At 42.3% G+C, this 13,967-nt stretch overlaps 1 protein-coding gene across 1 annotated transcript in view; it reads left to right on the top strand.

Moving 5' to 3' along the window:
* Positions 1–13,967, top strand: part of LOC137436478 (spectrin beta chain, non-erythrocytic 1) — a 213,486-nt gene that overhangs the window by 32,597 nt on the left and 166,922 nt on the right. Inside the window, exon 2 of the mRNA XM_068130302.2 lies at positions 9,155–9,339. Within this exon, the coding sequence (XP_067986403.2) occupies positions 9,192–9,339 (148 nt within the window). The 5' untranslated portion in view covers positions 9,155–9,191. The remainder of the gene's footprint in view (positions 1–9,154; positions 9,340–13,967) is intronic.

Below are 13,967 nucleotides of genomic sequence, written 5' to 3'. Positions count from 1 at the left end.
ATCATGTACACCACTCTTTTAAAGGATATGACATATTTGAATCTATCACCAACATTTCACATCGGCACCATTGAAATCCTCGATACGACTTTCCCGAACTTGTTTAGCTCGGCACATAGATCCCCCTTTTTAAACGGCAGGATATTACTGATGGTGATATTAACTGTCGGAGCTTGAAGAGCGAACACCGAAAGAAAAGTGTTCGGTTAAATGAACAAACCTTGTTCGGCTACGTCCGCCACCATCTGCTCGTCCGCCACAAACACGACAAACTTCTTGTTCATGCAAGACGCAGCACGAATGCTATGTACACCAACGATGTTTCCAGTGGTGGAAAGCACATCGTTAATTTCCACGTCGCTGGGAGGGACGCAAACTAACCCGTGCTTACGAGTTAGTGATTCATCTATCTATAATTCCAGCAATCTCTGTGTGTGTGTGTGTGTGTCTGTGTGTGTGTGTGTGTGTGTCTGTGTGTGTGTTTGTTTGTCTGTGACCGCTGTTTCTCGACAACCACGGGTCCGATATACTTTAAACTTGCCAGGTATATTGCTGGGGACCCGAGGATGTGCCTTTTCAAGGTTTTAAATTAATCGCAGAAGTAGTTACCGAGCTATGTCCAAAAAACGATTCAACCAATCAGAGAGCAGCGAGCTATCACGTGTGCCGAACGTGGCGAACACACTCTGCCTCGGATGGCACATTTGAGAGCGTATTCATTTATTTCCCGTCGGCAAACTATGTTGGCGCTATGTTGGCGTTAAACGATGTTTTAAAACTAATTAAAACTAATTTGCGATTCTTTCGCTTTCCTGCGATATGCGACCTTCCGGACAGTCAAATGAGGACGTCACTTCCGGACTTACGGATAGTCATAGTGACGCTGAACTGATGCTGAACGTGGCGAGCAGACACTGCCTTGGACGGCACATTTGAGAGCGTATTCATTTATTTGACGTTGCAATCTGTGTTGATTGTTGTAAGGTACGATCGATTGTAGTACATACATATTTATATTTTGTACATATTCATTATGGGCACGTCACGGGTACGGGTACGGTACGGGTACGGTACCGGGTACGGTACGGTTACGGGTACACCACATACGGGCACGTCCTAGTCTATCTATAATTCCAGCAATCTCTGTGTGTGTGTGTGTGTGTGTCTGTGTGTGTGTTTGTTTGTCTGTGACCGCTGTTTCTCGACAACCACGGGTCCGATATACTTGCAACTTGCCAGGTATATTGCTGGGGACCCGAGGATGTGCCTTTTCAAGGTTTCATATTAATCGGACAAGTAGTTAGCGAGCTATGTCCAAAAAACGATTCAACCAATCAGAGAGCAGCGAGCTATCACGTGTGCCGAACGTGGCGAACAGACTCTGCCTCGGACGGCACATTTGAGAGCGTATTCATTTATTTCACGTTGGCAAACTATGTTGGCGTTAAACTATGTTTTAAAACTCATTAAAACTAATTTGCGATTCATCGTAACTGCGATATGCGACCTTCCGGACAGTCAAATGAGGACGTCACTTCCGGACTTACGGACTCGCAAGCCGTTCGCTTTCCGTTCACGCAAGCCGTTCGCTGGACCAAACCATTTCATGTAAATAGAGGGGGGGGATATAATTTTAGATATATATATAGTACGGGCATGCCCTAGTATGTGTCAATGCGGAAACGTTCGCCCGCCATTCTAACTCGAAAAAACAAACTCGTTGATTTAACCGAGTTCCTCCAAACGCCTCAAACTAAAGCCGACACCATTTAACACAGCCACAGCGATCGAAGAAAACCTCCAACAAGGACGAAGGACAGAAAGAGGAAAAAAATAGAAGAACGGGAAAGGCAACACAGACACACATGCACCGTGAAGCACCGGAGTAACCAACTGCATCACGATTGCGCGGGCATGCCAGGTATGGGCACACCAGTGGAGAGAGAGACATTGGACATTTTGTTCCTCTTTATTATTAGGAAATCAGTGTACATGATAAAAAGTCATTTGACACTTCATATAAATAAGGAGAGGGGTTACATGAGAGCAAGGGCTGAAATTTACAAATTAACTTGGAGGACACAATCAACCAAACTGCAAAGGGATTCCTTCACACACCATCACTGTGAGAAAAGTGTACAATCATTGAATTCAAACTCCAGATGTAAACGAGACGTAACTAGACCTTTAAAAAGTATTAAAACATCATCATCAGCTAAAAGTAGTGCACGAATGGTTTTGCATTTTGTGCTTCCTTGATAAATAAATAGCAAGTTTTGCCTCCGCAAACAGATAGTTGGTTAAAATACATTCCTCTTTACACCGGTAAGAAATGTTAAAACCAAATATAAAAACACAGTGTGTAAAAACCAAACCTAGCCCTTCAATCACACGTGATAAAACTGTAAAAATAGGGGCCAACTTCATACATTCAATAAAAGCATGAAAAATAGTTGACATTTATACTTGCTTTGCATGGTGACGTGTTTGTGGTTCCTGCGTGGGGAAAGACAGGCCAAACAGTGCACAACCTATAAATTGACACTCCAGAAGATGAATGACTTGGTTATTGGAATCAATATCTAGGATGTGTTAGTCAGTTAAACACAACTCTGCCAATCACTTAATCTTCCAAGTGCTGCTCAAGAAAATAGTGGTGATATTCATAGCCTCATGAAGCCTCAGAGAGAACTGTTAAATGGGAATTTGGATTACAGTTTTTTTTTTGATTTTTTTGTATACAAGATCGAGGCTCGGGAAAGAGCTAACATTAATCACACAAAAAGTCAAACCGACACATAAAACACAAAAATAAGGGGAGCGGTAGACAAGTTGGGGAGAGAGGGGGAAGGACACAAACACAACATTTGAGAGCAGGGACATCGGGAGAAATGTGGGAGGGGGAGGGCTTGGGGGGAGGTTGGAGAAGTATAAAACACATGAACACTGCAAGGACTTCCAGGAAAGAAGTTGGAATTTCAAAAAAAAAGTGTATCTGGGGTGAATTAGCGGGGGTAGAAAAGATCAAGGTTTTGGATGGGGGAAGATAAGAGATGGTGGTGAACAGCTGTTTTAATGACCTGGAGGGAGGAGTGGGATTGAAGGGAGTGGGGGAGTTTGTTCCAGAGGCGGGAGAAAAGGGGAATGAAAGAGTGAAGGTGAGCAGAGAGCCTAGATTTTGGCAGTTTAACCATAAGAGGGTTGCAGGGAGATCTTGTGTGACCTGAAGGAATATTGGGGGGACAGAGCACAGAGAGAGCTGGGGGAGCAAGGCCGGAGAGGAGTCGGTAGAAGACAGAAAGACCACCAACCTGCCTGCGGTGAGTGAGTGAAAGGCCCTCGGAGTTAGCTTCATCGCAGGAGATTCCAATGATTCTGAAAGCTTTGGTTTCAACAGCGTGAAGCTGAGCTAGGTGTGAGGCAGGAGCACCGGCCCAGAGGGGGGAACAGTATTCCATTGAGCTGTGGATGAAAGCCTTGTATGTGGTGAGGAGCTCAGGTGTGCCAAGGAAGGACTTCGCACGACGGAGGATGCCCAGTCGGCGACTGGCTTTGGAGGCCAGCTTGGAAATGTGGTTTTCCCAAGAAAGATCATGGCAGATAGTGAGACTGAAAAGCTTGAGCGACAGAACTTCTTGGAGAAGATTGTTGAGAAACTAGATGGGAGGGTTTTCCAGTCGGTCTTTTCGGAGAGACATAGTGAGAGTGTGAGATTTGTCAGGATTGAAAGACATGTTCCACTTGTTTGACCAGTCTGTGATTTTGTCCAGGTCTGCAGAGAGTGAGGAGGCTGCAGACTGCCGATATGAGGGATGAGGAATGGAGCGGCAGATAGTGGAGTCATCAGCAAAGAGATAGAGAGGATTTTCCAGAGAGTCGGAGAGATCATTGATGAATACCAGAAATAGCACAGGCCCAGAACACTACCTTGGGGAACTCCAGCCAGAACAGGAATTGGAGATGAGAGAAATCCATTCAGGGCCACACGTTGCCTACGACCAGAGAGGAAGTCCACAAGCCATGAGTGGAGATTTCCATGGATACAATAGGAGGAGAGTTTGGTGAGCAGAGCTGGGTGCCAGACCGTATCGAAGGCACGTGATATGTCAAGTGAGACAGCTCTGATTTCCTGTTTGGCATTGAGGACCTCCATCCATTGTTGAGACAGCAGAAGCAACATGTCCAGAGTAGAATGACCTGGTCTGAATCCAAATTGATGATCAGAGATCAAGCCATTGGAGAAGAGGAAGGATTTGATATCCGAAGCAATGATGGATTCCATGACTTTGCTGATAATTGGAAGTAGGCTGATTGGTCTGTAGTTGCAAGGATCTGTTTTTGCACCTTTTTTGTGTAAAGCGGTGATGTTTGCTGATTTCCAGGATGCTGGCAGATGACCTTGAGCAAAAGAGAGGGTGAAAAGAACAGAGAGGGGGTGAGATAAAGCGGCAGAGCAGGATTTTAGGACCCGTGGGCTGATGCCGTCTGGTACAGTTGCAGAATCAGAGTCGAGGTTTGACAAAAACTTCTCCACCTTGTCAGGAGAGAAGGACACAGAGTCCAGGAGCAGTTGGGTTCGACTGGGAAAGGTGGGAACAGAGAGAGATCGGTTTGGGACACAAGATTTTGAGGCAAACACAGAGTTGAGGCATTCGGCTTTGTCACGTGCGGTGTCAACTGTGTAGCCATTTGAGGTAAGGGAGGGGATGGAGGGCGAACAAACACCAAAACCCCCCCACACATCGTGTAAAATGTGTTTGAACATGAGGTTCAGTCTATCTGACTGTCTGTATACAGACTTCAGTCCATGATCGAGGAACTACATAATTTGAGTTTAATTTTGTATTTTTAACGCTGTAGAACATGAATCGGAACACGAAACAAAAGGAACCTGCAGTTTTACAGTACTTTGGCTCTGGATTTGGCAAATTGTACGGAATCTCATCCTGATTGCACATTCGCACAGAGGAGTAAGATAATTGTTTGTCTGTCTGACACTGGCAGTCAAAAAAAATTGAAAATCATTCCAAACTGTCTTTAGCTTTAACTGAAAACTTTAACTTTAACTTTAACTGAACCTGAAAATTACTGTCTTTAGCTATGTCATAAAGGACACAAACAACAGGCACGAATAACTAATGTAACGTCTTAGACAAGGTCGTGTAAAACATGGTGGGTCAAGGGTGGTAAATTTCTGAATTTTTTTTCCTATCGTGTTTAAAACTTTTATTTTATTTCAATTGAATTATATACTTCAACATTGTTGAACACAATTTCTCTTGTTTACCTTCCAAAACCTTCAGTTTAGTAGTACTTGGACAAAATATTAGGCCATTTTACATCTTCACCAATCAAATATTCCGCTCGCGCTGTCAGCATTAGGGATTATCGAGATTTAGACAAAATGGCGGCTCGTGCTCGGAAACGTGCTTGTGCTCAGAAATAAAGATTGTGCTTGGAAACGCAAAGCAAGACAGGTGTTCAATGGTATTCTAAGGGCTAGGTGTTCTAAACTCTCTAGTTAACAATGAACTTTCAAATGGGCATCAGGTGGTGCAGCATTTCAGAGCAGACAGTTGGTCTTGCAAACGGTTGCAGACAGAGCAGACAATGTTCTTCAGAGGAAGCATGAACAAATACAGCTGTCCCAGTTACGTTCTATTGTGGATGTTAAATGCTCACATATGTTTTGGAAGAGACCACGTGTCTGGGTTTCCTGGTCAACTTTCTTGAATGAGTTTTTAATTGCAACTAAAACTTATGAACCGAAGGGCATGTCTAAATATGACAGTAAATCTGCCTCTTTTGCTCTAGCTAACACTAAACATCAACAGCACCTCACTTCTTATGGCTTATGCAGTCTTTAATTGTTAGGATTCATTGTTTAACTTGCTTGCTGATGTTGTTCAATGCTGTTCTTCCTGAAGACAAGTGTTTCATTACATAATAATTGTCTTGCATGTGTTTGTTGTTTGTACATCATTAGTATTACATTTCATATAAAGTATGAATCTTTTTAAACTGAAAAAAGCATGAAAGAAAGTGTGATGGAAGAGCTGCTACACACACACACACACACACACACACACACACACACACACACACACACCCATCTTGGACGTAAGACAGCTGTTGACCTTGGAGAAGTGACTCCCTGGGCCACAGTTGATGCTGGTGGTCCCATCTAGATCTGAAACCATCTGGAGGCATCTTTCTCTTCGCAGTCAAGGGAAATTTTTCGTGAAAAAATCTCCCTCTCAATGGGGTTGACTCTCCTATGACCTAGCTAATAGCTATGGCCAGTATCAAACTGCCCACATCCCAGTCTCAGAGGGGACGTTCTAACTATAATGTCGCTGAATCTGGTTTTAATACTTCATTTGTAGCATTTCACGCAGAAATCTTCCCATTATTTTGGTGCTCATTGGCGCACCCCTCTGTTGTATCCAGCAATCACACGAAACGTACTGCTTGTAACGCCAGCGGTTTAATCACCAGTCTTCAAAAACATCACGGCATGCCCTTCCAAAACCCGTGTCTCAGCTCCCCTCACGCTCCCCAGACCAACCATCACTTCCTTTTCCCATGACGTCACTGTCGTTTTCCAAACATGTGAATTATAACGTGTGAATTCCAAACATAACATTACATATGAATTATAACGTGTGAATTCCAAACATAACATTTCCTTCCCCTTTAAAAAAAACAATTAGCCAACCACATAATCATTCATCCACGTAGGCGGTTGCTTAGCAATTTGAGGTCTCTGAACAACTTGAGGAACCCTTGGAGGTGCAGGTGTGTCTGCAGGCCCGTTGTCTGCTTCCAGGAAAGAAGAGGAGAAATAAATGCTCCCCTATACTTGCTCTACTGGTGATGCAGGAACCTTCCTCAAACGATTCACATGACATTGTGATCCATCGTGCAGACGAATATGGAGAACACTAATGAATAAAATTTACATTTTTTTTTTTAGCTGTTGTTTGTATCGAGTTTAATTTGAGTACAAAGCGTATGCGGATGGGCTGTGCATTTTGAGATGCTTTCCAGTTTCATTCGTGCTGGCTTTTCCACTGATGGACCAAGGCATGAGAGAGAGAGAGAAAAATGGTGCTTTGCCAGTGCAGGATGTCAAATTTTCTGTTGAGCTATCACATGGAGGTCAAATGTATATCAGTTGGGGTAATGCAATGACGTTGTACCCCACTCCACCACCAAGCCACTCCCTTTAAAAGGGATTCGGTTATATTGTAAAAGAAACCACGAGGAGGAGCTGGTGTGTAGCCACTTCATATTTACTTGGATGTCACCTGTTGTGTTATGGATTGTTCCTATCATTATGAACTGTATGCCACTTGTAAAGTCCTGTGAGCGTTACAGCGCATGGCATTGGCTCTCTTTTCCCCCTCTTTGGCTACTCCCTTGGGCTTGGCTGTGTGCAAATTCTGGGTGGAGAGCTAAAAGAATGTTTTTTTCTATGAGTGTGTGTGTGTGCGCGCAGGCTCTTAAATTTCAACTCTGGCTTCACTTGTTGAATCTCTGTCTTTTCTCCATATCCTCACGCCCCCACACCTCCTCACTCATGCTATTTTTCCACCCATGCTTCCCCAAAAGATTGTACATCTGGTGGCTTGGCATAGGCGAGTGAAACCGCTCTCTTTGTTTTGAAGCAAGTGGTTTCAGATGGGAATAACAGAATTTTTAAATGATGGTATTCATCTGTGTTTACTGTTTCCCCCATCTAGCTGGATAAGAAGGAATTGTCATGGTTAATTGAACTTGCTGAAAAATAATTATTAATCGGCCTGAATCAGATCTTGTCATCGGAAAATACTTTTACATTTTACCTGCTTGTATAATAAACATAACTAGAACGCCACTCAGTAGAGCGCATACTCCCGCCGTGGGTCAAGTTGGAATAGTACGATTTCACAAAAGTTTGAGGGAGTAGTTCAATGACAACACAAAACAAGACAACCCAAGACAGACACTGCACAGATATATATTTAGAATATATAGAAGATAATGTTAAAAACAAGGCAATTTCACTTACATTTTCGGATTCAGCGTTCAATTCTATACAAGTGAGTGTATTTTGAGGCATGTGGGACTTCAAATAAAATTGTAAGCCTGGAAAACGTTCGTTTCATTCCTTATGGATACAACATGTAAAACTGGTCCAAACGTCAAAACAAAACTCGCTCATTTTAGGTCGTACAAGCTAATGCGACCACTCATTCTTCTGGGAAGAATCCCGTGCACATGCTTCTCACACGTATGACTCACCTGAGTCTTTATAAGTTCATCAAATACTGACACCGCGATTGACATTCGCTGAGGTAAATGTTGATGTCTCTTCTGAGGTAAAAAAATTTTTTTTTTTTAAAGCATTATACGTATCAAACGATACATTTTATGAAACGGGGAAACCTAATACACACTTTGGTGGTTTTAAAATGACAGAATATGTCTTTATTAGAAAAAAGAAAACATTGAAGACGACGCTGCTAACAAAATACACCGCTCTAATGCATAACCATGAGTTTAAACTACATTTACAACAAATATGAAAACTATTTTCATATCGCAATGTTAAATATAGAATATATAGAAGATAATGTTAAAAAAAAAAAGACCCCTATCTTCCAATGGTAAACAATCCTTCAAAAAATTCCTGGATTCGGAATAATTTCCTGAGCTTCACCAAAAACTAATCAATTTTTCCTTATCATAAGTGCAATCATCCCACCAACTTTCATCCAAATCCGTTCAGAACTTTTCCAGATATCTTGTTCACGAACACACACACACACACACACACACACACACACACACACACACACACACGGACACGATCGAATGCATTACTCCCTGGCGGGAGTAAATATGTGACAAGACGATAGAAGTGCACATTCTAAAATATATTATCATCGTCCTATGCAGGCTTTGTTACACACCAATCATGCCTTTGATTTATCAAAGAATGCATGATCTTTCATCATCACGACAGAAACACAATGGACTTATGAAGTAGCACTTCTTTCATTAGTGGCAATCTGAAATGAAGAAGCGCGTTGTGATGTAGTTGTAATATCTTTGCATTGATTGTAGTGACTTATGAAATGCCAATAATGTTTGTTTGCATGTGTTTTAGGTGGTCGGACTTCCATTGGAAGTGACATAATCCGAAGATGTCAGCTGTTAAGGTAGAAAGCATGGAACAACAGCAGCAGCAGTTTGGTGACACCAACAACCGCTGGGAGATCATGGATGAGGAGTGGGACAATGAGAACAGCTCAGCTCGACTGTTTGAGCGCTCACGGATCAAGGCTTTGGCTGGTCAGTTTTTTTTTTGTCCTTTATGACTTGTTTTGCATTTGGAGAGCATCGCTTTCGTGTGCATATACTCTTCATAGATTCCAGCTGGATCACAGACATTAATGGAATCAGTGTAACATTGTTACGAGCATAGACCCTCATCGAGCATAAACCCTCATCGTTCTTGCCCTCTTGTTTAAACCCCTCCACAAAAGCCACTCATGAAAAAAATGAACACAGTTTCATTTTTCCTTGACAATCAATTTTGTAATATATAACGGTTTTAACACTGGCCTAATTAAACTGCGCATTGAAAACGTGTTGAATTGAAGAGGTTTCTCAAAAATGGAAAATTACTGGATCCGATCGTTATCGAATATTTCACTCCACATACTTTAATTGATAATGCACCAATTAAGCATAAAATCCAACTTCAATTAATCTCCCAGGAATTTATATGTGGGAAGACATTTCCTCTCTTTGTAGGTCCATGGTTGCAAGCTGTGAAAAACCATACATGTGATGAATTTTACTTCTCAATTGACATGCTGTAGCTGTGTGGACCTCACCAATTGAAGCAAAATGTCTTCTCTTAATTGTTTATATCCATGTTGAGAAACAGGTGGAAGTACCATAGCTTAAACCCAGTAAATGGGGTGGATGAGGCAAAACCTTCTGCTTCAAAAGGTTGCAAGCACTGTGATTTGCAAAAGATGTTGGGTTGTCATGGAGGAGGATGGCATTGTTCAGGTGTGCGTCGTTGGTTGTTATCTCCACATGCGGGTTTCAGAATGTGGAACGGAGTCCTCTCAGGTCTCAAAATATCCCCCTCCATGAGTTTCATCAATCTGTGTGCCATCCCTCAGATGGACGTTAAACTGGGCGTTCCATCTGCCGGTGTTAAAGATCCCACCGTGTCCTTCGCGAATAATTTGTGAGCTATCGCTGGCACCCTGAACAAATTCCAAATTCATGCCCTAACTACTGCTGGGAAGGCAATGGAAAAACACCCAGTATTATGGTACACCCTTGCCAATAAACTGCTTGGACAGCAGCTTCTGTACCAGAGTATGGTACATCAGAATCATAAATAGCGTACGTAGTTTTACAGTAAATTAGGAGGGTGAGATATGAGTTGATCGAAAACTGCTGGGGGCACCAATTTGTCTGTGGTGCGAAAGGATTAGGCCCTGGAACTCAGAATATTGTTGAGTGACACCAATTACACTTATGGATATCAATTGCACTGCCTCCAAGGTTCTAGGTGAGATTTAGTGTTTTTATTGCCCAACAACAACAACAACAACAGTGTTTTTATTACCCAGAGAGCCGTAATCTTTGGAGCTGAGAATGAAGGCCTTATACACTTTTAGGAGCTGGGAGTGGCCAATGAATGACTTAGGTCTGGAAAGATTTTCAAGACGCCGTCCTGCCTTGAAGGCCAGCTTAGATATGTGTGATTGGCCAATGTTTCAAGTGAGTTGTAACAAAATTTTGGATTATTCTTTTAAAAATACGATTTTATTAGCTGGTGTACTTGGCCTGTTTATGCACACACACCCAAAAAATGTTTTTCTAGGGCCAGAGTGAGGTTTCATGCAGATGTTGGTTTCATTGGCTCGCGGTTCCTTCTTAAAATGTTAAGGATAACAATATTTGTAATGGCAATTGTTTTAACTGATGCAAGAACCAACAGCATGGTATTAATTAATTGATATCACAGATCGGTATTTTTGTTTGCAAAACCATACCCCTGACTCTGTTTGCCTTGATTCAGATGCGAGCTAGTCGGATATGGAACCACTACTTGAGTCAATATGATAACTCATTCCCAATTTGGCAAAATCTTCGAATTCACATTGGAAAAAACCTTCACAAGAATAGAGCGTTTAAAGGCAAATTTGCAGCTTAAAGACAAATTTACAGCCAGTGATTGTCTAACTGCAGTTTTGCTAAAACATGGGAACCCACATAGAACAAAGCACACTGATAATTGCCCTCTATCCAGATGATGACAATAAAAGCATGGAAGCATTTTGTTTCAATTTCTTGTATACAATTGTTTATGTTGATCTTAATTTCCATAAAACAAAAAGCTACGTCAGCTTAACTTAAAGTAAATTAACTAAAATAATTTGACTTGTGTATTGACTTTGAAGGAGGGAAGGTCAACATCTCTCTGTCCATTCCAAGAGAACAGCTTCAGCGCCGGTGAGTCTGGCAGTTCGCTTAGGCAAACTAGCAGGGACTGCAAGTAGCCATCACACTTCATGATCGGTCTACTACTGTATATCTATACCTCCCCTGATTTCCAGCCTGGGAATTCTTCCACAGAAACCTGCACAAATCCGTCCCATCTCATCTTCAGTTATCCTACCCATCGTTCCTCCCTTGGTACTCCGAATGCTGTGGTGAGGCAGTTGCCTTAAAACAACTTTCATAGTCCTGGAATGTAAATCCAACCGAAGGCAACCAAAGACCATTACACAAAGCCTGGAACAAGTGTTTGTCTACTCTCAGCAAAGCCAAAAACACATCATCTGTCCAATCTCAAGAATAAGCTTTCAAATTTGTCTCCCTCTAAAACCCGGTGGCACTTTGTCAAGTCTGTCTCTGGTGTATCCTGCTCTCACTTCAAATTTTACCACAGCTGACTCCGATCTTGAGAAGGCCGAATGCCTTATTTCTGTGTTTGCTTCAAAATGTTGTCCCTAACCCCCTCTCTCTCTGTACCCATCTTTCCCAGTCGTATCCAACTGCTCCTGGATTATGCGTCTTTTGTACCTGAGAAGGTGGAAATGTTTCTGGCAACCCTCCACTCTGACTCTGCAACTGGACCGTGTGGCATCAGTTCACATGTCCTAGAAACCTAGTCTGCTGCACTTGCACTTCCTCTCTCTGCCCTTTTCACCCTGTGAAAATTTTGGACCTGTGTTTGGAATCTGGGCTTTCACAGTGTGCTTGAACATTTACCCTAGATAATCTTCCATCTGCTTGGAAATTAGCCAACATCACAGCATTACATAAAAATGTGCAAAACAGATCTCCTTAACTACAGACCAATTAGCTTACTTCCAATCATCAGCATGGTCATGGAATCCATCATTGCAGTCGATATGAAATCATTCCTTTTCTCCAACATCCTCATCTCTGATCATGAATTTGGATTCAGGCCTACTGACTCTATCTTGGACATGCTGCTTCTATTTACCCAACAATGGACGAGGACCACAATATCAGACATGAGATCAAGGCATTCTCTCTGGGCATTTATCGAGCTTTCGATACAGTCTGGCATCTTGCCTTTCTCTCCAAATTGTCTGCCTATGGAATCCAAGGCCAACTCCAGTCTTCGATTACCGGCTGACTCTCGTAGCCAACGTGTGGCTCTCAACAGAAACCTTTCTTCTCCTCTCCTTGTCGAGACTGAATTGCCCCAAGGCAGTGTTCTCGGCCCCACCTTATTCCTAATCTTCATCAATGGTTTTTCTGACTCTGTAAAATACTCTTCATGTCTTTGCTGATGACTCCACTCTCTGCCGTAACATCCCTCATCCTTCAGACAGACAGGCAGCAGCCTCTTCCCTCTCCTCAGACCTTGATGAAATCACAAACTGGCCAAATACTTGGAATGTCTTTTAACCCCGAGAAATCCCCCACACTCATTCACTCTCTTCAAAAGGACGATACCGCAAACCCTCCCATCTACTTTCTCACCAACCCTCTCGAATAGGTTCAAACACTCAAACTCTTGGGTCTCACTATCAGCCATGATCTCCCTTGGGCAAGCCACATTTCAAAGTTGGCCTCCAAAGCCAAACGCCGACATTCTCTGTCATGCAAAGTCTTTCCTTGGCACACCAGAGCTCTTATGCATCTACAAGGCTTTCATCCCCAGCTTGATGGAATATTGCACTACCCTCTGGGCTGCCTCCACTGCCTCACATCTTGCTCATCACCTCAACAAATGGAGCTCTACAGGAGGAGGTCCGTCAATGGACCTACAGGAGGAGGTCAATTCATTCATTCATATATATATACATACATACATACATACATACATACATACATATATATATATATATATATATATATACATATATATAGTCCCCGGTGTGTACCCCGGTTTAGAATAGGTACACCGTATCCCTGCGCATCGTAAGAGGCGACCAAGGGTTGGCGTCAGGAAGGGCATCCGGCCATAAAAATATTGCCTCAAAACAGGGAACCATGATTGTCATGGGACCCTCAAGGCTAACCCCCGCTCCAGCGGGGAAAATGGCCTTAAAACGATCATTCATTCATTCATTCATATATATATATATAGTCACGTGAAAAAGTAAGTACACCCCATGTAAAGTTTTGACTTTTTCAACATATTTCAACATACAGCTATTTGATCTTCATTTCAACAATATTGACAGATAAAGGTGATATAATATAACAAATATCATGAAACATTTAAATTTTGTAGTCCATTGTATAATTTAAATAAACATAATTGCAAATTTCGCATGTGGAAAAAGTAAGTACACCCCTACATTTATCACTACTTCAAATAACCTAAAATTAGAATCAGGTGCACCAGCTCATGTGCAAATGAAAAGAACATCGTTAGAGAGGATCTTGGAGGAACCTGTCTTATTTAA

Source organism: Myxine glutinosa, chromosome 11 (genome assembly GCF_964187855.1).
Source record: "Myxine glutinosa chromosome 11, kmMyxGlut1.1, whole genome shotgun sequence".
NCBI lineage: Eukaryota > Metazoa > Chordata > Myxini > Myxiniformes > Myxinidae > Myxine > Myxine glutinosa.
The sequence above is the reverse complement of the archived record's forward strand: the minus strand, read 5'-3'. Positions and strand labels throughout refer to the sequence as shown.